The sequence below is a fragment of the Carcharhinus amblyrhynchos genome, chromosome 5 (genome assembly GCF_965287045.1).
Source record: "Carcharhinus amblyrhynchos chromosome 5, sCarAmb.v2.hapA, whole genome shotgun sequence".
Lineage (NCBI taxonomy): Eukaryota > Metazoa > Chordata > Chondrichthyes > Carcharhiniformes > Carcharhinidae > Carcharhinus > Carcharhinus amblyrhynchos.
The window spans coordinates 104150239-104173452 of NC_137328.1; the positions used below are offsets into that span (position 1 = coordinate 104150239).

The following is a 23214-nucleotide window of genomic DNA, read 5'->3' on the forward strand; positions in this document are numbered from 1 at the left end:
ATTCTCCCTCAGCATACCTGAACAGGTGCCGGAGTGTGGCGACTAGGGGATTTTCAAACAGTAACTTCATTACAGTGTCAATGTAAGCCTACTTGTGATGCTAATAAATAAACCTATAAAACCTGATGACAACATGAACAACAGTGACTCACACTTCATAACTTACTGCTTCAATTGCCAGGTTACCATGTGTAGCTGCTGTCTACGTTATATTGGAATCGTCATGGTAAACAAAGCTGGTCACTACATTACCAAATATTAATACCAGTACACAGCTGTAAACTTCAAAACATAGAACAAGAATTTTCACCAGGCTTGAACCGACAGCACTGATCACTAAGTCTTCTGAGTTACCTTTTAGACCGTCGCAGCCTGGCTCTGCTTAGAAAATGAGGCATTGAGATGTTGGACAGAACAGACCACAGGTTCGAGTCAGACATGATCCAAAAGTGAACGTTTCAAATGCTTGCAGTTCCTCCTCACTCACAGCAAATACGTGAACTCCAAATCAGGAGGGGAAGGCATCATCAATCAGGCTGCCAGGCCAGTTGAAAGCTGCTCCTTTTGAAAGCCAGCCACAAAACGCCAACTCAAACAACATACCGCACTGACTAATTATATATAAAAACACTGTCCCTTCCAGTCCGGCTATCACTGCTATTTTACATCTCAAAGACCCTGCAACCTTCTTTAGTTACGCTCAGTGCGCTGTCAGAGATCGCAGTGATCACAGCACTATTCATCCCGTCTAATGTTGGTATTCAGTTGCAATGCCAAGGTAAATCATCTATTTGGAAACTACCATTCTGTAAAATTGGGAGGGAAGCACTTACCACAACACCCTAACTGAAAAAAAAAGTTTGGAAATCTTGCTGCTTCATCTGGCTTGATTCTATCTTTTTTTTAATATTTCAAGTTATGACTGGTTTCCATATTAATCATACAAAGATAAATATCTGGAACTTTTAGTTACAATTCTCCTCCCTCCCCAACTGCTGATAATAAGCAATCTCTTGACCCTTTTCAGTAAGACAAACACAATTCCTACCTCGCGGCAGGTAAAGATAAGTACTTGCCAAAAATAAAAGCAGTCAGGCAGGACAGGGGTGCTACATCCAAATGCAATGGTGGACACAAAATGTGATTATAAAATTATACAATATTTCAAATCTATAGATATCTCACTATTTCTAGATGTATTAAAAATAAACATATCATCACACACACATGCGAGTAGCTTCCAAGCGAAACAGGTCTCAGCTGAGCCCAGGAGGCAGCACCGAGAATGACTAATAGCAGCAGGGAGAAGGTGGGGGTTGGAGAGAGTAAGTGCGGCCCAGGGTATTTGCCTAGTCACAGAAGATTTGCTGGCTGGCTTACAACACCCACAGAGCATCCTGGTGCACACTGTGTGGGAAAACCTCACTTTAATATTCTTAAAATAATGTATTGACAAAGCCAATTAGACGTAATTTTCTGCAATTAATGATGTGTTCATCCTGGAATGGGGATGAGAAATTCTATCCAAATTGGAACTCTAGAGAGGGCAGGGAGTTGAGGCTTGTTCAATGTGTGAAAGTGTGTATGTAAAAAGAGAGAAATAATGTGTGAGAGTGTGTGAGTAAAAAAAGAGAAATAATGTGTGAAAGAGTGTGTATGAGAGAGGGGATGAGTGAGAGTTATTGTGAGAGAGAGGGTGTGTGTGCGTGCATGTGAAAGAGACAGATAGAGAATGAGAGAAGGCGTGTGTGCAAGAGAGTATGAGTGTGCGAGAAAGTGTGGGGGTGTGCGTGTGCGAGAAAGTGTGGGGGTGTGCGTGTGCGAGAAAGCGTGGGGGTGTGCGTGTGCGAGAAAGCGTGGGGGTGTGCGTGTGCGAGAAAGCGTGGGGGTGTGCGTGTGCGAGAAAGCGTGGGGGTGTGCGTGTGCGAGAAAGCGTGGGGGTGTGCGTGTGCGAGAAAGCGTGGGGGTGTGCGTGTGCGAGAAAGCGTGGGGGTGTGCGTGTGCGAGAAAGCGTGGGGGTGTGCGTGTGCGAGAAAGCGTGGGGGTGTGCGTGTGCGAGAAAGCGTGGGGGTGTGCGTGTGCGAGAAAGCGTGGGGGTGTGCGTGTGCGAGAAAGCGTGGGGGTGTGCGTGTGCGAGAAAGCGTGGGGGTGTGCGTGTGCGAGAAAGCGTGGGGGTGTGCGTGTGCGAGAAAGCGTGGGGGTGTGCGTGTGCGAGGAAGTGTGGGGGTGTGCGTGTGCGAGAAAGCGTGGGGGTGTGCGTGTGCGAGAAAGCGTGGGGGTGTGCGTGTGCGAGAAAGCGTGGGGGTGTGCGTGTGCGAGAAAGCGTGGGGGTGTGCGTGTGCGAGGAAGCGTGGGGGTGTGCGTGTGCGAGGAAGCGTGGGGGTGTGCGTGTGCGAGGAAGTGTGGGGGTGTGCGTGTGCGAGAAAGTGTGGGGGTGTGCGTGTGCGAGAAAGTGTGGGGGTGTGCGTGTGCGAGAAAGTGTGGGGGTGTGCGTGTGCGAGAAAGTGTAGGGGTGTGCGTGTGCGAGAAAGTGTGGGGGTGTGCGTGTGCGAGAAAGTGTGGGGGTGTGCGTGTGCGAGAAAGTGTGGGGGTGTGCGTGTGCGAGAAAGTGTGGGGGTGTGCGTGTGAGAGAAAGTGTGGGGGTGTGCGTGTGAGAGAAAGTGTGGGGGTGTGCGTGTGAGAGAAAGTGTGGGGGTGTGCGTGTAACAGAGCATATCAGTGTGTGAGTGTAACAGAGTGTATATCAGTGTGTGTGAGAGAGAGAGAGAGAGGTATGTGTAACAAAGAGTGCATCAGTGTGTGCATGTGTTTTCTGTGTTGTTGGTTTCTTTTTCTTCCACATGAACAGGTTCAGCAAAATGGGGAAACAGTCACAGCTAAAATGCGACTCTCAAAAATCACAGGAAGTTCACTGTGGTGTCAGCATTCACAAAAGTTCATTGTTATCACTGGATGGTGAGTTGGTGCATGTATTTTATGGGGCCGGGGGCTGGGTGAAGAGGGGGCAGCGGAGACTGCTCACTGGCCAGAAACTGACATGTGGGTGGGTTTAAATGTTTAGGAGTGGGATTTCCGCATCTCACACAAGAGGAACTAAAGAAAGGCGGTGGGTGTGGCTGCCCTGGAAAGGCAAGTCCTGGTTTAAGTTGGGGAGTGGTTCCAGAGCCCACGGGGAGGGGGAGCTACACCTTGAATTATGTACTTACACATGGTGGACTGGCTGCCAATTTCAGCACTTGCCCACTTAACCGATTGTGGGAGACAACTTGGGAGTAGATGGAAGAGTGGTGAGTAAGCTGGCCAGCCTATTTTATATACCCCTGGCCCAAAAACATGCCAGGTAGGTGCACATAAAATCCATTCCAGGTAACAAGGGGCATAGGTTGAGACCAGGGGGAGAATGTTAACACAAAAAAAAGTGGGCTTATATTGATAGAGATGTAAAAATTAAAAATCTCAAAACATACCCCATTAATGGTTTTAATAAAGATGGGATAGGGCCACTACCAACCAAACTGCTAGCGGCTGGGGGTTAGTCAATTCAATATTAACTAATTTATTTGCATATCTCAGAGTTAACCTAGTTTCTGGATATAACCTTGGTCGACCGGGTTTCCTTGGCAGCTAAACAAGGTGATGGCTGTTGCTTGGAGGAAGTAACATCTTCTCAATACTGCTTGCGGGCCAAGAGAAGGAAGAGAACATCAACCTGGCACCCTGCCCCCCCCCCCCCCCCCCCCCCCCCGCTGCACCCCACCCTCCCACCCAAGCTTGTCTGCTCCCCTGGCAAATGGAGGATGTGTTCTACTCCATCCACCACTTCTACAGAACTGTAATCTTCCAGTGCCAGATAGGCCAAGCCATCTAGGGCTGCAGCAGTTCTGCTGTACAAGGTATTACAATCCCTCAGATCAGGAAAAATCAGTCCTTGAACTAACTTGTGCCTTTTTCCATGTGAGCCATCAGCACCAGATGCATGAGCACAGAGTACATCTCTCTGTTAATTGTTCATTCCTGGAATTGTTACACATAGAATCACAGAATCCCTACAGTGCCTAAAGAGGACATTCAGTCCATTAAGTCTGCTGCGACCACAATCCCACCTAGACCCTAGACCTATCCCTGTAACCCTACATATTTACCCTGCTAGTCTGCCTGACACCGAAGGGTCAATTTTGCATGGCCAATTCACTTAACCCACACATTTTTGGACTGGGGGAGGAAAGCAGAGCACCCTGAGGAAACCCACAAAGACATGGGGAGAACATGCAGACTCCACACAGACCCAAGTTACTCACATTTACCCACATCGGGAATTGAACCTGGGTTCCTGGCACTGTGAGACAGTATTGCTAACCATTGTGTCACAGTTCTGCTGTGGGTTTGTTATTTTGTTCTGGCATCTTGTTTTTTTAGCTATTCTTGAAAATGGTTTTCACTCAACTTGTCAAACGTATCCATTCTCTTTAAGAATTATCTAGGTTAGGTGGATTAGCCATGGCATATGCAAGGGGTTACGGGGATAGGACAGAGGAGAGGGCCAGGGTGGGATTCTCCTTTGGAGAATCAGTGCAGACTCAATGGGCCGAATGGCCTCTTGATGATTTGATGATTCTGAGTTACATAATTAAGACTGATAACATGCAATACTCGTAGGCTGGAACAGAAATGGAATGGAGTCTTTGACAAGATGGATGTAATACTGAAATAGTATACTAGCATTATGATATTTTACATTTTTATACTCATCTAAGCTGGGAATAGTTATTTCCTTTTAGAGTAGGCAATGTCATGACTTATGGAACGGTGGCTTCAAATCTAGGAATCTTTGGCAACTTTAAGAAACAATAATGGAATTTTTAAAATCGGTTCAATTTGTGTGATTTTTATGGCTTCACTGTCTCATTATTTTAAATGCACTGAAACATACATTTAATCAGTCAAATTTTTGCAAAGATGCAACTTTTCTTTTTCATTATTAATTATTCATTTATATGTGACTTATAATGAACAAGCAACATTCCAGCAATGCATTTCCAAATGGATGATACAATCTGAACTGACTTGGACCAAACCAAACCAACGATGTAGATGCTGCACATACGTACGATTTGGCAACCAACCTCTAACCTTGTACTGAATATGACTGCCACTGGCTGTTGCAATATTTTGCTTCATACAACACTTGTAAAGACTGGAATTTTTTTTTGACGCATGCTGCAATCTTTGTACAAACAAAAACCATTATCATTATTACACAGTGGGCACAAGTGGCAGCACTTTGACACAGTGGTTAGCACTGCTACCTCACAGCGCCAGGGACCCGAGTTCGATTCCCAGCTTGGATCAATCTGCGCAAAGTTTGCACATTCTCCCCATTTCTGTGTGGCTCTCCTCCAGGTGCTCTGGTTTCCTCCCACAGTCCAAAAGACGTGGTTAGGTGAATTGGCCATGCTAAATTCTCCCTCAGTGTACCTGAACAGGTGTTGGAGTGCGGCAACCAGGGGATTTTCACAGCAACTTCATTGCAGTGTTAATGTAAACCTACTTATGACACTAATAAATAAATTTTAGAACTTTTATCTTCTATGGGTTGCGAGTTGCATGTTTTCTTCTCTTTAGCCGCCAGCTCCATAAATGGCCTTTGATGTCAAGCGAAAGTGTTAAGCAAAATGTTCACCAACTTATCAAAAGCAAACGAGAGAACATTCTAGAAGGTCCACCTGGCCGCAAGTTAGCAGGCAGTAAGTCAAATGTGCAGGATAAACTTCCTGGTCCTGATTCCTGGAAATTTATCCTGGCACATTTGCGCACAGCCAAAATATTCGAGACGCAGCACCTGAATAGAACAATCAGATGAGAAATTTGATTACTTGCCATGGTGACAACAATTATTACTAAAGCTGTTTCAGGTCTCATGTCAAAACATGCCGAAAATATTTAAAGCCAGTGCAATGAAGCACCTGAGTATAATTATCTATGTCAAAGGCACCATCTAAATGCAAGCTGTTATTGCTGGGTCACTGTACATTAAATAGAGGAAAAAATACATAGTTGGCTCTTTCATGCTTAGGTTAGAGGGACTAGCGAGTAAAATATGTAGGGATGTAGGGGTAGGACCTGGGTGGGATTGTGATCGGTGCACTCTTGATGGGCCGAAGGGCCTCTTTCTGCACTGTAGGGTTCTATGATTCTTTCATGTATTCCACACATTCTTCAGCAAGTCATCTCCAAAAAGAACACTGGAGATCTACATTCCATTGGCGATAATCTACTGATGTTAGGCCAGGATTCCTCACAAACTGTAATGCGTTTGGTCAAATTACTGGTGGCATTCGTCTGTATCTGCTTCTACAAAAGGTCAGCCTCCTACATTCCAGCTAAAGGCAGTCCTTAAACATCCTATTGTAAACGTAAAGCAGCAGGACTGAGTTTCCAGTGCTTTCCGCCTGACCATTGTTTCTTTTAGGAAATTGTCTTTAATATCAGTTATCACTTTCTTCCAAATGTTATGAATCTTGCTTTTTTTTTAAAATGATATGAATCATGACCAGGCCAACATCCCCTAAACACCCTCGAGAAGATATATTCTGGCCTTTTCAAAACGTTGTTTTTAAGAAAACAAGTTTCTATTTTTCTCCACGGTAAGGTTAAGAACCAAAAGTCACTCTTCCCAAGAGCAGGAAAATATCTGGTCTGAAGTTAGAGACATCATTCAACTTCTCAATTTTATTCCTCAATCCAGGCTGCTGGATACAATGGCTGGAATTTTACCATCCCGCCCACCACAGGAATCGCAGCGGGCGAGCGCAGTGGACAATAGAAAGGTCCATTGACCTTGGGCAGGATTTTGCGCTTTCGTGACAAAAAGCCTTTACAACCTTTACAGATGCACCAGAGAAAGCATCCTTTCTGGTTTTATTACAGTTTGACATGGCTCCTGCTCTGCCAAAGACCGCAAGGAACTACAAAAGGTCATGAAAGCAGCCCAGAACATCACTCAAACCAGTCTCCCATCCACTGATTCTGTCTACACTTCCCACTGCTCCAACAAAGCAACCAGCATAATTAAGGACCCGACGCACCCTGGACATTCTCTCTTCCAATTTCTTCCGTCAGGAAAAAGATACAAAAGTCTGAGGTCACGTACCAGCCCATTCAAGAACAGCTTCTTCCCTGCTGCTGTCAGACTTTTGAATGGACTGCCTTGCATTAAGTTGATCTTTCTCTACACCCTCGCTATGACTGTAACAATGTGTTCTGCACTCCCTCCTTTCCTTCTCTACAAAAGGTATGTTTTATCTGTATAGCACGTAAGAAACAATACTTTTCACTGTACATTAATACATGTGACAACAATAAATCAAATCAAAAAGCCATAAAATCCTACCCATTATCTCACGCCTCCGTCACACTTTCCACCTGTTTCTCTTGTTATTGTTTTAGTCATTTCAAACTCAAATCAAGAAATGTTTCAGCACTTGAGCAGAACAAATGCTACTGTTTCAAATTCACCATATGTGTTCCAGTGTTAATGCCTGTTTGAATGTTCACCACTGTTGTAAAATTCATTTTCTTAACCAATGAAATCCATATACTGCACCCGCCATTTTCACACCAAATTTTGGCCACAACAGAGTGTCTCACAGAATGCTCAACAAGTCACATGGTACAGAAGAGGCCCTTCAGCCCACTGAGTCTGCGCGACAAAACTACACTAAAATCGACATCAATCCCATGTTCTGGCACTTGGCCCACAGCCTTGAATGTTTTGACATTTCAATGCTCAGCCACATATGTTTTCAAGGTTGAGGTTTCCCGCTACCTTCCCAGGCAGTGCATTCCAGATTCCCACCATGCCTTGGGTGAAAAATATTTTTCTCAAATCCCCTCCAAACCTCCTGTTCCTCACCTCAAAATTATGCCCCTTCGTTAATAACGGTTTGTATGTGAACTCAGACTTTTGTATCTTTTTCCTGATGGAAGTAGTGGAAAAGAAAATTTGCAGGGTGTGTGGGGTCCTTGATTACGGTAGCTGCTTTTTCCGAGGTAGCGGGAAGTGTAGACAGAGTCAGTGGTTAGGAGGCTGGTTTGCGCGATGACCCTTTGTAGTTTTATTGCAGTCTTGGGCAAAGCAGGAGCTATGCCAAGCTGTGATACAACCAGAAAGAATGCTTTTTATGGTGCATCTGTAAAAGTTGGTGAGAGTGTACCTTACTTAACTACACTATTAACTTGTCCTGCTGCCTTTAGGGATCTGTTGACAAGCGCCCCAAGATCCCTCTGAATTTCCTAGTACCCTGTCATTCATTGAGTATTCCCTCGTCTTGTCACTCTTTCCAATATTCATCTCTTCATTTTTCAGAGTTAAACTCCTTCTGCTACTGATCTGCCCATCTGAGTAACCCGTCTACATCTTCCTGCAACCTACGACCTTCTTCCACACTGTTAACCACCCTGCCAATCCTTGTGTCATCCGCAAACACTTACTTATCATGCCCATTCCCCCCCCACCACCCCCAGTATTCTCATCTATATCATTTATATAAAATCATATATAATAAGGGATCTGGCACTGATCTCTGGTACAGCACTGTACACCAGCCTCCAGTCACACAAATAGTCTATTACCACCATCCTCTATCTCCTAACGTCGTCATTTTTTGGATCCATCTACCAAGTTACCCTGGACCTCCTGCGCTTTTACCTTCCCAAGAAATATCCCATTATGGGCTTCGTCAAAGTCTTTGCTGAAATCTATATAAACTACATCAACTGCACTACCTACAAACCTGGTCATTTCCTCAAAAAATTCAATCAAATTTGTTAGGCATGACCTCGCTCTGACAAAGTCATGCTGACTATCCCTGAACCTTGCCCTCCAGTGGAGATTAATTCTTTCCTTCAGTCTTTTCTCCAACAGTTTCCCCATCACCAACGTGAGATGCAAGTTCTTTATGTTAAGTTGGGCTGCTTGGTCCATTAAACTGCAGCAGCATTTCTGTGCATTCACAAGTCCCTAAAACTACACACCAACAGCCTGTGCTTAAGATCCCTCAGGTTGGATTAGTGAATGTCCCTAAAAGGGACAAAAGCGTGCATTCAGCAAGTACGAATCAGTTACCGGAGATGCCACGCAGTTTTCTACGACAAGAATTTTTTAAGCATGGTGATAGGTTTGTGTTTATAGCAGGCTCCTGGCTGGGTTTAAGAGAAAACACATTGCAACAATGAGAAATGAAGGGAAGGAATGAAAGAAGATTAATAAAACCAAAAAATATTGAAGACGATTAAACAAAACCTTATGGTTCTGGCTCTTCTCCGTGGCCATATAATTAGAAGCATGTCAATGCACAAAGAACTGGTTTTGCTTTACGCAGTCATAAAATATTTAAAATACAGAGATACATTCCTTCCGTATGTCATATTTTGAAAATGATTTTGAACCCTCACCTTGATTTCTAATGCCATCTATTATGCTTTCAAAATTCAGACATTTGAAATGGATTTGCTTATATCTGTTTCAAGGACATTCTTGCTGTGAGCTTCCACACTGATCTCCACTCAATAAAAATCTTACTCATGCGTATCACGCAGGATTATTTCTTTAAAAATGAGAAGGCACACAGCTTTGAAATGGTTAATAAAATGAATCAATGCAACGCGTGTTCATTTCTGGTCAGCCGACAAGTGAAGGGAGACGTGCAGACATTTTTAGGTTTATTATATGAATTGGACAAACTTATACAATGGGTGGAGAGATGGCATAGCGGGAGATGGTTGCGGGGGGAGGGAGCAGAAGAGATAGAAGATTAATTTCTCCCAATCTTCGGGGCTATCGCTGACTTTTGCCTCCATGTATGTATGCTTTTGCTTTCAACTTCAAACTCTCTTTAATTTCCTTGGTTAACCATTGTTGGTTTATCCCCCTCTCAGAATTCTTCCTGCATACTGGCGTATATTTTGGCTGAGAGTCATGAATTACCTCCTTAAATACCTCTCACTGCTTGCTTAATGTTCCTGCTAATCTATATGCCTAGTCCACTTGAGTTAACTCTCTCCTTTTTTTAATTCTAATTCCTTTTTTTTAAAAAGGGAAATACTGTTGTTTCCTATGCAAGATTCTCACGTTCAAATTGAATATTAAATTCTATCATGCTATGATCACTACTTCCCTTTTAGTCTGAAATTATTTATTAAACCTGCCTCATTGCACATTAACAGATCCAAGATAGCCTACTCTAGGAAACTATCCCCAATGTACTCAACAAACTTGTTGCTGTACCCACCCTTTCCAACTTCATTAACCCTAACCCAATCAACATGAAGATTAAAGTGACCCATAATTATTGCTTTATTCTTTTTACATGCTCCTACTGTTGACTTTCTATTCAACAGGCTGGTAATTTGCCAGCTATCTGAATGAGACTAATGCTTAATTATTTCATGAATTTGGTAACTGCTTTAAATTTTGATGGAAGATTGTAGTGCAAATGTTAAATCAAACCTTGCTGACACAAGACAGTTCTGCAAACCAAATTGAATCATCATTAGCTCCTTAATGAAGATTCATCTAGTACTCCTGTTGAATATTGCAATTAGGGTATTGATCCCTTTATTCTTGCATCAACCTTGGAATTTTTTTTAATCATTCGTGAGACATGGGCGTTGCTGGCTGGCCAGCATTTATTGCCCATCCCTAGTTGCCCTTGAGAAGGTGCTGGTGAGCTGCCTTCTTGAATTGCTGCAGTCCATGTTCTGTGGGTTGACTCATAATGCCATTAGGGAGGGAATTCCAGGATCTTGACCCAGTGTCTGTGAAGAAACTGCAAAATATTTCCAAGTCAGGATGGTGAGTGGCTTGGAATGGAACTTGCAGGTGGTGATGTTCCCATTTATCTACTGCCCTTGTCCTTCTAGATGGAAGTAGTCATGGGTTTGGAAGATGCTGTCTTAAGGATCTTTGGTGAATTGCTGCAGTGCATCTTGTAGATAGCACATACTGCTGCTACTGAGCATCGATGATTAAAGGATTGAATGTTTGTAGGTGTGATGCCAATCAAGTGGGCTGCTTTGTCCTGGATGGTGTCAAGCTTCTTGAGCGTTGTTAGAGCTGCACCAATCCAGGCAAGTGGGAAATATTCAATCACATGCTTGATTTGTGCTTTGGAGATGGCGTACAGGTTTTGGGGAGTCGGGAGGGGACTTACTCGCCACAGTGTTCCTAGCCTCTGACCTGCTCATGTAGCCACTGTGTTTATATGGTGAGTCTAGTAGACCTTCTGGTCAATGGTAACCCCAAGGATGTTGACAGTGCGGGATTCAGTAATGGTTACACTATTGAATGTCAAGGGGTGGTGGTTAGAGGTCTCTTATTGGTGATGGTCATTGCCTGACATTTGTGTGGTGTGAATGTTACTTGCCACTTGTCAGCCCAAGCCTGGATATTGTCCAGATCTTGCTACTTCAGTATCTGAGTCGTCGCGAATGGTGCTAAACATTGTGCAATCACTGGCAAACATTCCCACTTCTGGCCTTATGACAGACAGAAGGTTGCTGATGAAGCAGCTGAAGATTGTTGGGCCTAGGACACTATCCTGAGGGACTCCTGCAGAGATGTCCTGGACTTACCCTCTACAACCATCTTCCAATGTACGAAGCGTGACTCCAACCAGCGGAGAGTTTGCCCCGATATCTATTGATTCCAATTTCACTAGGCTCCTTGATGTCACTCGGTTGAATGCGGCCTTGATGTCAAGGGCTGTCACCCTCATCTCACCTCTGGAATTCAGCTCGTTTGTCCATGTTTGAACCAAGGCAGTAATGAGGTCAGGAGATGAGTGACTTTGGCAAAACCCAAACTGGGCATCACTGAGCAGGGTGTTGCTGAGCAGGTGTTGCTTGATAGCACTGCTGATAACCCCTTCCATCACTTTACTCATGATCGAGAGTAGACTGGGTGGTAATTGGCCGGGTGGAATTATCCTGCTTTTTGTGTATAGGACATATCTGGGCAAGGTAATTTTCCACATTGCTGGGTAGATGCCAGTATTGTAACCGCACTGGAAGAGCTTGGCTAGGAGAGCGGCAAGTTCTGGAGCACAAGTCTTCAGTACTATTGCCGGAATGTTATCAGGACCCATTGCCTTTACAATATCCAGTGACACCAACCGTGGAGTGAATTGAATTGGCTGGAGACTGGCATCTAAGGAGCTGGGGACCACTGGAGGAGGCTGAGGTGGATCATCCATTCGGCACTTCTGGCTGAAGATTGTTGCAAGTACTTCAGCCTTATCTTTTGCACTGACGTGTTCAACTCCTCCATCGTTGAGGATGGAGATAATTGTATTGGAGATAACTGAGTGTGTACTTTTACATGCTCTGTTTCTGATCAGAACTCCCCACTCACCTAATGAAGGGGACAAGTCCCGAAAGCTATTGGTGTTTGCTACCAAATAAACCTGTTGGACTTTAGCCTGGTGTTGCGAGTGTTGCTGTGTTTACCCCAGTCCAACGTCAGCATCTCCATATCAAGGAAGTTGAGACAAATAGCAATGTCCTAACTCCAGAAAAGCACGCAGAATCTACTCCTGCTGCAGCTAATGAAGGTCAATGGGAGGGAGGACCTCCAAGAAGTAACAACTCAGCAGGTCTCACTCTTGCCTTCAGAGGCCTCCATGATCACCTTCTGTCCAGAAATGTGATGGCCTTATCCTTCTTCTTCCAGAAGATATGAAGAGCTCTGCGATTAGCAGTCTGAAGCAAGGCAACACATAGTAACATCACATCTTGACATATCCACACACGGTCTTTCATGACAGACTATCAACTTAAAGTGCATGAACACTAAGGCCTCTTAAATGATATCTTAAATGAGATAACATGCCTGGACAAAATGCTAACTCTGGACAAGCTGAGGCCATTGGTTTCTTGACACGAGTAAAAGTCACAAACTGCGACAGCTTACCACGCGAATTGTATTCGACTCTGTGGGATCGACCAAGTTTGGCTGGGAATGTTTGACAGTATGCTTCTGATCAGCAGCATGGCAGAACACGTGAGGAAAGGCATCATCACCCTCACCTTCCAGCAGAAGGGGGAGGAGAAGGAAGGTCTGAAAAAGGCAGCTCATTTCACTGCTTAAAATGGACTCTAAAATTCTAAGGTATTTGCCCATCAGATCAATCTGCTCTTGAGCTGATGATTCATTTTGATCAAATTTGTGTTGTGCCCAGAGGAAGCCTTATGCTTCCCAGGAACATGATTGCCTCCGTTTTATTAACCTGTGGTACATTGTCAAACGCTTTCTTAAAATTCAAATAGACAACGTTCATTATTCTCCCTTCATCAACCTTTGCTGTTCATCCAAAAAATTCAATTAGGTTAGCCAAGCACTATTTGCTGTTTCCAAATCTACACTGGCTATCCTTGCATAGCTCAAACCTCTCCAGTGCCTACTGATGTTTTCCCCCTGATTACTATTTCTAAATCCCTTTCCACTATTGATGTAAAACCAACTGGCCAGTCGTTACTGGAGTGTCCTTACACCCTCTCATTCAAGGGCACCCAATTTTCCACTAAGTGCAGGTTCCAAGTTGCAGATGGCGTCCAGGTCATGCAGCAGGTAGCGCAATCAAACCTGATGGATTTACATAAAAGCAAAATACCGTAGATGCTGGAATCTGAAACAAAAACAGAAAATGCTGTTAAATATCAGCAGGCCTGACAACACCTGTGGGAGAGAATAGAGCCAATGTTTTGAGCCTAGATGACCCTTTGTCAGAGATGTGGATTGTAGGTTGGCACACCAACCATGCAGAGAACAGAAAAAATTATCTTCTACTTGACCCTAACTCCATTATCCCGCCGCCCTATTACACTGGACTCGTAGTCCAGCCCCTTCAGAGTGCCTAAATGCGCCCCCCCCAATCCCCCGCTCCCGTCCACTACATGGTCAAAATCAAGGCATCTCGCCCACTCCACTGCGTGACTACCGAAGTGATGCTTAGCGACCATGCCAAATATCTAATGACTGCCAGGCAGTGAGCCTCGCTGGAAAGGAAGATAAGTGAGTTAGAAAGTCAGCAGAGGCCAATAACTATAAATCACTTTAAAAGTCCGGTATAAGTCAGACAGAAACTAAACAATCCGTCGACAGCTGATGAAAAACGACTTTGATAAATCAAACCAAATATCATAGCAATCTAGAAAATGTCTCTATACAGTTCCTATTATAAAGGCTGCGGAGCAGGATTGTTAACAGTTTAAAAAGGAAGGCAATCTGACTTTTGATCTTACAAAACAAAAGCAAATTTGTGAATCATTAGACCTTGAACTCTGCCTCTGTCCACACAATCGGTGACTAACCTTCCACATTGCCAGCTCCTCTTGGAAGTTACAGGATCAGATAATGCCGACTGGAGCCAGTGTGAACCAGCCGGCTATGAAATATTCTCAGCCAGGCAAAGTAGCAAGGGCCCAACTGTAACCCAGGTGAATCTGACAAGATTGTGCTTCTTGAGCTGAACAACCCATCCTGATCCCTCCAGGTCAACACTATCGTTAAGAAAGCTCGCCAACGCCTCCACTTTCTCAGGAGGCTAAGGAAATTCAGTACATCCATTATGACTCTCACCAACTTGTAAAGATGCACCACAGAAAGCAATCTTTCTGCTGGCATCACAGCTTGGTACAGCTCCCGCTCTGTCCAAGACTGCAAGAAACTAAGAACATAAGAAATAGGAGCAGGAGTAGGCCATCTAGCCCTTTGAGCCTGCCCCGCCATTCAACAAGATCATGGCTGATCTGTCGTGGCTCAGTTCCACATTCCCGCCCTCTCCCCATAACCCTTAATCCCCTCTCTTATCAAAAACCTACAAAGTTAAAAGTTTATTTATTAGTCACAAGTTACTGTGAAATTCCCCTAGTCGCCACACTTTGGCACCTGTTCAGGTCAATGCATTTTACCAGCAGGAGAAAACTGGAGCACCTGAAGGAAACCCATGCAGACATAGGGAGAACATGCAAACTCCACACAGTGATCCAAGCCAGGAATCAAACCTGGATCCCCAGCGCTGTGAGGCAGCAGTGCTAACTAACATGCTGCCCTAGGTCATGTACAAAACCTAGTCCATCACTCAAACCAACCTCCCATCCATTGATTCTGTCTACACTTCCCACTGCCTCGGAAAAGCAGCTAGCATAATCAAGGACCCCACGCACTCCGGACTACTCTCTTCCACCTTCTTCCCTCAAGGAAAAAGATACAAAAAGTCTGAGAACACACACCAACCCACTCAAGAACAGCTTCTTTCCTGCTACAGACTTTTGAATAGACCTGCTTCGCATTAAGTTGACCTTTCTCTATGACTGTAACACTACATTCTGCACTGTCTCCTTTCTTTATTGATGTACAGTATTCTTTCTCTGTAGAGTGCGCAAGAAACAATACTTTTCACACGTGACAATAATAAATCAAATCAAAATCAAATGAATAACTGCCTGCTGAAATTCCTTTGCTATGTCAGCAAGGAGGGCTACCCCATTACCTACCCAATGTATAAAAACCAAGCGCAGCAACAGTCTGTTTCCCCTTCCATTGGGAAACCCAATAATTATGATGCTAACTCCTCACCTTGGACTGCTGGGCTCTTGGAATCATGCAACAGAAAAAACTCTGGCATCCAAAAATAATGGGTGGAAGATATGAACACAAAATTTCCCTACATGTTGACAACAATATTGAACTGAATTGTTTTATTGACACGTGTCGGGATAGGGTGAAAAGTATTGTTTCTTGCACACTACATTCAGACAAAACATACCGTTCATAGAATACATGGGGGGAGAAGGAACGGAGAAGGTGCAGAATAGAGTGTTGCAATTACAGGTAGGGTGGAGAGAAAGATCAGCTTAATATATGATACGGCCATTCAAAAGTCTGATGACAGCAGGGAAGAAGCTATTCTTGAATCCTAGAATCGCTACAATGCAGGTGGTGCCCCTCATACCTATCAAATCTGCACTGACCACAATCCCACCCATAACCCACCTATTTACCCTAAGCTGGTTCCCTTGACACTAAGGGGCAATTTAGCATGGCCAATCCACCTAACCAGCACGTCTTTAGGACTGTGGGAGGAAACCGGAGTACCCGGAGGAAACCCAGGAAGACACAGGGAGAGTGTGCAGACTCCGTACAGACAGCGACCCAAGCTGGAATCGAACCCGGGTCCCTGGCGCTATGAAGCACCAGTGCTAACCACTGTGTCATTTGGTAATTATTTTCAGATTTTTGTCTCTTTATCCTGGTGGAATAAGGTGAAAGAATATATCTGGGGTAATATTGCTATAAATATTATGAAATACGATAAAACTGTGACAACCTTTTCCAATATCTTGCAAATAATCAGTGTTACTGGACACAAACTTATCCAGTGGTAAATCTAGAACATGCCCTTTGGGAATTCAAGCTCAAATGGAATTCTAACCTTTTAATGGCTTCAGTTCCTGTGGCACAAAGAAATGTACTGAAAACTTCATCTCGTCACCTCTTGTCCAACCAAACTATAAGCTGATTGAAAAAAATGGCAAGGTCTGAACATGTCAGTCAGAGAGGCAAGTACAATAAAGATAAACTCTTCTCCTCCCTACTCCAAATGCTTTCAGTCAAAGTTGCAGTCTTGTACATTTGAGTGTAGTACATTTGAGTGGACAGCAAGTGCCGACAAATATGTTTCAAACACTTTCAACATAATTCAGAGGCTAGGCACGAAAACCAGCGCTGCCCTTCTCAAAAAAAAACCTTCACAGACTCTGGAAGTAAAGCAAAAAGTACCCTACTGCAGCATTAACCTTTTCAGCCTTCAGGGAGCTGGTATCAGCCTCCTTGAAGAGTCTTCCAGTTTGCCAGTCCATCTTAGCAGACGGTTGCAGGGGTTAGTTGATTCCTATGTTTATTCTGGTCACCCTACTTCATTCGGCCACTCTGAACAGATGTTAAGGGAGCTACAAAGAGCTTGTTGACTCCCTTTCTGAAAGTCCAACTGAGCTAACCTTTGTGCACCAATCTGCAGTTTTCCTCCCTATCCAGTCCTTCAAACCTGTTATCTGTAGTAATATTTGACATACTTGATGTTTTGTCCAATATTCCACACCCCCTTCCTTTTGTTACAGTCAGCTTTACAGAATCATTTCCAGTTCTCTGGTGGAACAATTGATCTCTTTCAAAAATATCGACCTCTCTTTTTATCCAGCTCCTCTGGGACGTATATTCCCAGAATTTTCAGTTTCAATGTGAATTTCAACATTCACATTCTTCTTCTTCTTTTAACCTCAGTAGGAATTACTGACCAGCCAGCTATGAGATACTATCTCAAGCTCCTTTTATTTTATTTATTATTTGTGTTACAAACAGGCTTACATTAACACTGCAATGAAGTTACTGTGAAAAATTTCCTAGTCGCCACACCCCAGCGCCCTTTCGGGTACACTGAGGGAGAATTTATCATGGCCAATGCCAGCACATCTCTCTGACTGTGGGAGAAAACCGGAGCACCTGGAGGAACAGGGACATGGGGAGAATGTGCAGACTCCAGACAGACAGTGACCCAAGTCGGGAATCGAACCCGTGCCCCTGGCGCTGAGAGGTAGCAGTGCTAACCACTGTGCCACCCTTCATCCTTTAACCATGTAAAGGGTTACGGGGACAGCGGATGTAAAAGGTATTGCAATGTCCGATCAGCCATGATCATACTGAATGACGGAGCAGGCTCGATGGACCAAAAGGCCAACTTGCTGTTCCTATGTTCAAAATGTATCTTCATTCTGAAGATCAGAATCGGTCATTTATAACAAGGGAAAAATGGAAACATAGGAGTAGGTCATTCGATGCTTTGAGCCTGCACCACCATTCTTTTGAGAATGGCTAATCATCAAATTCAATGTCCTGATCCCGCCTTCCCCCATATCCCTCGATTCCGAAGAGCTACATCTAATTTCTTCTTGAAATCACATTATAGAAAAGGCGATAACATTTTTTATTACTTATGAATAAAATTTAAAATACCAAAATTCAGGCTTACATCAGAATTTCTAGAAGGAACAAATGTTTTCAATACAACCAAAGATGTAATTCTTAAGGCTTTGATAAAATTAAGCTTCCTTTATTTTTGCAATCACAGCACAATAGTGCAAAACAACTTCCATTTTCGGGTTTAAGAAGAAAAGGGAAAGCACGCAAATCAGTAAATCTGTGATGGAACATTTAAGACTGTATCTTTCTGTGAACAATTAATTTATCAGTGGTCACGCACATTTATCACTTCAACTTCAAGAGCAGCTCCACACTGCATTAGACGCAGCCCTCCCCCGCACTGCAACATTTCCCTGACAACATCCATAGCAACGGATTGCCAACCTATCATCAGTAATACAAACACGCCATGGAAGCATGAGACAGCACAAAATCCCTACAAGAAATTAACGTAAAAGTAATTCCACAAACAACAGCTGAAAATCCCGCTATTCAATGTTATTTTGGTTGAAGGGCACCTTTCTCAAATGTTTTAAATTTATTCAGGGGATGGGAGTGCCTCCGATAAGGTCATCTTTATTACTCATCCCTAACTGTCTTTGAGAAACTGCCGGTAGACCGCTGCCTTGAACCAGATACATCCACAGTCCTCTTGAGTAGAGAGTCCCAAGGTTTTGACCAACACAACAAAGTAATGGCAATATATTTCCAAGGCACTATGGTGTGCATCTTGGAGGAGAACTTGCAGGTGTTGGAGCTCCAATGCCCGTTCACCTTGAGATGGTAGGAGTGAGAGATTTTGAAAGTGTTGTTGAAGGTGCTTTGACAGATTGCTGTAGCACGTCCTGTAGGTGGTACACATTACTGTCACTGTGCCTCTGTAGTGGAGGAAATGAATGTTTAAAGTGGTGAAGGGGTGCCAGTCAAGCACACTGCTGCTGGAGCTGCACTCAACCAGGAACATTGTGCATGAATTTCAGTGCAAATGCGATGCTCATATGAGGGCTGTATGTGCCAGCAACCGGCTAATTGAATCAAACAGCATGTTCCTTCGTTAGTGTGTAACAGAGTACGGAATGTACCCAAGCAGCCCACACTTCCAAAACCCTAAACAAAACTACTTTTAGACACAGCTGTATGATTGGGCAGCAATTGGTGAATTGCTCCCCAGGAGAGCGGGGAGCCTATAGTTAGCTACCTGTTGCTTTCGCCATGCTAAGGTCTCAATCAGAGTTGCGTTGCCAATGTATCAGCACCCCTTTTCTCTCATAGGATAAATTGTGATTGTTTGAAATTTGGCATTCTTATGTCTGTCCTGATGACTAAAAAACCAAAGCCTCGGCCACATGTCTCTTTTAAGCAATCTTCAGAGTTGTAAACCTTTGAAATTTATTTCCAGACTAAATGATTTTGGTAGAAACAATGTCAACATTTGAGATTGTTTTGGATAGATGGTTGGAGAGAGGTTGGAGGGCTTTGGGAATAGAGTAAACATGAAATTAGTTATTCGTTTCCTTGGTGGTAAACTGCACACTTACTCTGCACAGTTCTAGTCATCCTATTATAGAAAGGATATTATTAAACTAGAAACAGTGCAGAAAAGACTTACTATGATGCTACCGGGACTTGATGGTTTGAGTCATAAGGAGAGACTGGGCAGATGGGGACTTCATTCCCTGGGGCGTAAGAGGCTTAGGGGTGATCTTATTGGGGTCTATAAAATGAGGGGCATAGATAAGATAGATAGTCAACATCTTTTCCAAAAGCTGGGGGAGTCTAAAGGTGGAGGTTTAAGGTGAGAGGGCAGAGATACAAAAGGGTCCAGAGGAGCTGCCAGAGGTAGTAGTAGAGGCGGGTTCAAGTTTGGCTTTTAAAAAGCATTTTGACAGTTACATGGGTAAAATGGGTATAAAGGGATATGGCAATTGGGACTAGCTTAGTGGTAAAAACTGGGCGGCATAGACAAGTAGGCCAAAGGGCCTGTTTCCTTGCTGTACACCTCTGTAACTCTAAATGCTGATATGGATTCATTGGGTCAAAATGCCTGACCTTGTGTTGTAACCTCAGGGAATTAAGGGAAATGAAAAGCAAGTAGGAAAGTGGAGTTGAAACCCAAGATCAGCCATAATTGTACTGAATAGCAGAACAGCTCGACATAGTACATGATCTGCTCCTACCTCCATTTCTTGTGATCTTGAGAGAAATGACACAACCTTTCAAGGCTTTCTTGGTATTGGTATTTCTTCACGTTAAGCAGCATACTACTGAATATGTGTTTTATCCATGCAAGCTTTTCGTATGCTTTAGATGATATAGAATCCAAATCTGTATCTTAATTTTAGTTTAATTATCTCTGCCACTGAAGGTGTGCAGAGGTCAAATTTCAACCACTAGGGTTGTTAGTCTGTTTGCCTACAAGTGGTACATCTCAAAAGTAAACGAACAGTCAGGTTTTCAGTAAAACTTGGTACACCAGTAAGGTATGAACCAAGGAAAAACTGATTGTTTTTGGCAAAGATGTTGATCGGAATAGACTCTAATCTTTTGAAGGACCTGCAAACATTTAAAAAATGCTGTGGGTTGTTTCATTTACAATTTTGTTGATTATTTTAGAATGTTGTGGATTGCCTCAGCTGCTGGGATCCGATTTGTCACAGCTATCAAAACGTGAGCAGAGTTTTCAGAGTAGGTAGTTGGATGAGTATTAGCCTGAGCCTCTTCAATGAGCAGTAAGCTCTTAATTAAAAGGTTTATTTTTTTCAGCTTAGTACATTGCTCGGGTACTGCACCAGAACCCCAAGGTATATTATGAAGCCAGACTAGACCGCAACATTTTTTTCTATTTTGGAATAAATGCAAGGAAAGAATGTTTTGCTCAAGGAGTAATTCCACTAACAAATGAGGGATGTTTCATAGTAAAACAAACTTTATTTAACGACACAATTTAAATATAAATCTAACAAATGAAACATCTCAACTATTAACAGTTCAACAATATTTCAAAATGAAAAGAAAATAGCTTTATTTCCTAACTTACCACTGTTTCAGTTCCAAATAAGCAACATTCCTCTTAAAGATTTAAATGCTAGTTTAAACACAGTTAGCAACCATAAATATAAATGAAGGTAAACAGTTTTGAACCTTTTGGAGAGAAAATGTGCTTCAGAGTGGCTTGCAGAAGCCTCTTTAAACAATTCCCACCTAGAACTCCAACTCTAAATTGCAAAAGCTTCTCTCTACTATAGACCTAGCTCTGCCCATTAACCACATCATTGCGTGGCCCTGTCAATCAACTTCTTAAAGCATCTTTCATGCAAGCAAAAATCCATTAGCTCTATCAAAGTAACAAATTCCCAACTGAAATGAGTAATCATCGCGCTTTTAAAACATCTGAGCTAAATGTTTTCCAGACATACTGGCTACCTGTAGAATAAAACTAAATTTTTAAACATCCTCCTTAAACATAAAAAAATTTTTATCGATTGCGCTATCATCATGGAATCAAGCAAGCAGGGAAAAGCCTCAAGGAAGAGCTGCATAATTTTAATGATGTTGAATTAACACAACACAGCAGAAATACTGAACACCCTTTTCATTTGTTAGTTCTTGTAAATAAGGCAGGGGAGATACCAGTACAAAGCTCATTCAGGAAATTAATTATCTAGTGATAAAGAGAGGCAAGGTCATCAGCATCCAGGTTAACAAAAAGGTAGCATTATGCAATAATACCCTATGGTGACCTACAAGGACAATGATGAAACTGAATTTAGATGCACAATGGTACTGCAGACAAAGGGATAACCAGACTTTGAACAGAATTGAACTTTGACACAACTTCAACTTGGGCTGGTAATCAGATAGAGCACTGACAACTTTGGAATGAGTGAAAGACAGAGCTGCAAAGCCTAGGTAAATAATAAGTCCTAGATCAATGCAACTGGTATTTTACATTAAACTTAAATTAATTGGAACATACTCACCAACTCCTACTACAAGAACATGTACAGAGGTCAAGTGGAAACCGGGTCAGGTTTGGCTTCGTCTAAATTGTCCAAATGCACAAAAAGTCTGCTTTCAACTCCTCAAAAGTTTTGTCTCCAAAGACATAGGATGGAGTTTTCCTGCCCTGCTTGTAACAGGAATTGTAACAGATGGGGCTTGGTCCATGCAAAGGTCCATTGTCCTCAAGTCAGATTTTCCAACCTTAGAGCGAGCGTGGCTGGAAAATCCCACCCATAATATTTGAAATCTTTTGAGATGCAGCTTTCTTTTTTTTTCTTCCTTAAAAGGATTTATTCAGGGTTGACCGAACTGTTGTCTCACGTGAAGATTACTTTTTTTTCCCAGATTAATTGTGGCTAATTTTAATTTGAGATGAGGCAGTTGTTTTCCTCACACAAATACATTAATTGGTATTATTTCAACATCTGTGCTATTATATTTTAAACATAATTCTAGATTCCGGTCCCATGCCAACACTATAGTTAACAAAGCCCAAAAACGCCTCTAAGACGACTAAGGAAATTTGGCATGTCAGCCACGAGTCTCATCAACCTTTACAGATGCATCATAGGAAGTATCCTTTTTGGTTGTATCACAGCTTGGTATGGCTCCTGCTCTGCCCAAGACTGCAAGGAACTACAAAAGGTCGTGAACGTAGTCCAATCCATCATGCAAACCAGCCTCCCATTCATTGGCTCTGTCTACATTTCCCGCTGCCTCAGCAAAGCAGCCAGGATAATTAAGGACGCCATACACTCCAGACATTTTCTCTTCCACCTTCTTCCATCGGGAAAAAGACACAAAAGTCTGAGGTCACTTATCAACTGACTCAAGAACAGCTTCTTTCCTGCTGCCATCAGACTTTTGAATGGCCCTACCTTGCGTTAAGTTGATCTTTCTCTACATCCTAGCTATGACTAACACTACATTCTGCACTCTCAGTTTTCTTTTCTATGAACTGTATGCTTTGCCTGTATAGCGCATACGAAACAATACTTTTCACTGTATATTAATGCATGTGACAATAATAAAATCAAATTTTGGAAATTAAAAAGGATGTGGAGTTGGAGCAATTATGCATTTTACTTCATTTCGAAACATAACCAATGATGATTTTTTTATTCTTTTCATGGGATGTGGGCATCACTGGCTGGGTCAGGATTGGTTGCCCATCCCTA

General features: G+C 43.0%; 1 protein-coding gene across 8 annotated transcripts in view; it reads right to left on the reverse strand.

Annotated features, from left to right (window-relative positions):
- LOC145343260 (microtubule-associated serine/threonine-protein kinase 4-like) overlaps positions 1 to 23214 on the reverse strand; it is a 445947-nt gene that overhangs the window by 158795 nt on the left and 263938 nt on the right. For 2 of the 8 annotated variants that reach the window (XM_080189371.1, XM_080189369.1), the window contains exon 1: positions 355 to 738. The exons of the other annotated variants lie outside the window; for them this stretch is intronic. In XM_080189371.1, the coding sequence (XP_080045497.1) occupies positions 355 to 440 (86 nt within the window). In that variant the 5' untranslated portion in view covers positions 441 to 738. Of the gene's footprint in view, positions 1 to 354; positions 739 to 23214 lie in introns of those variants that run through there. 8 annotated transcript variants of the gene reach the window in all.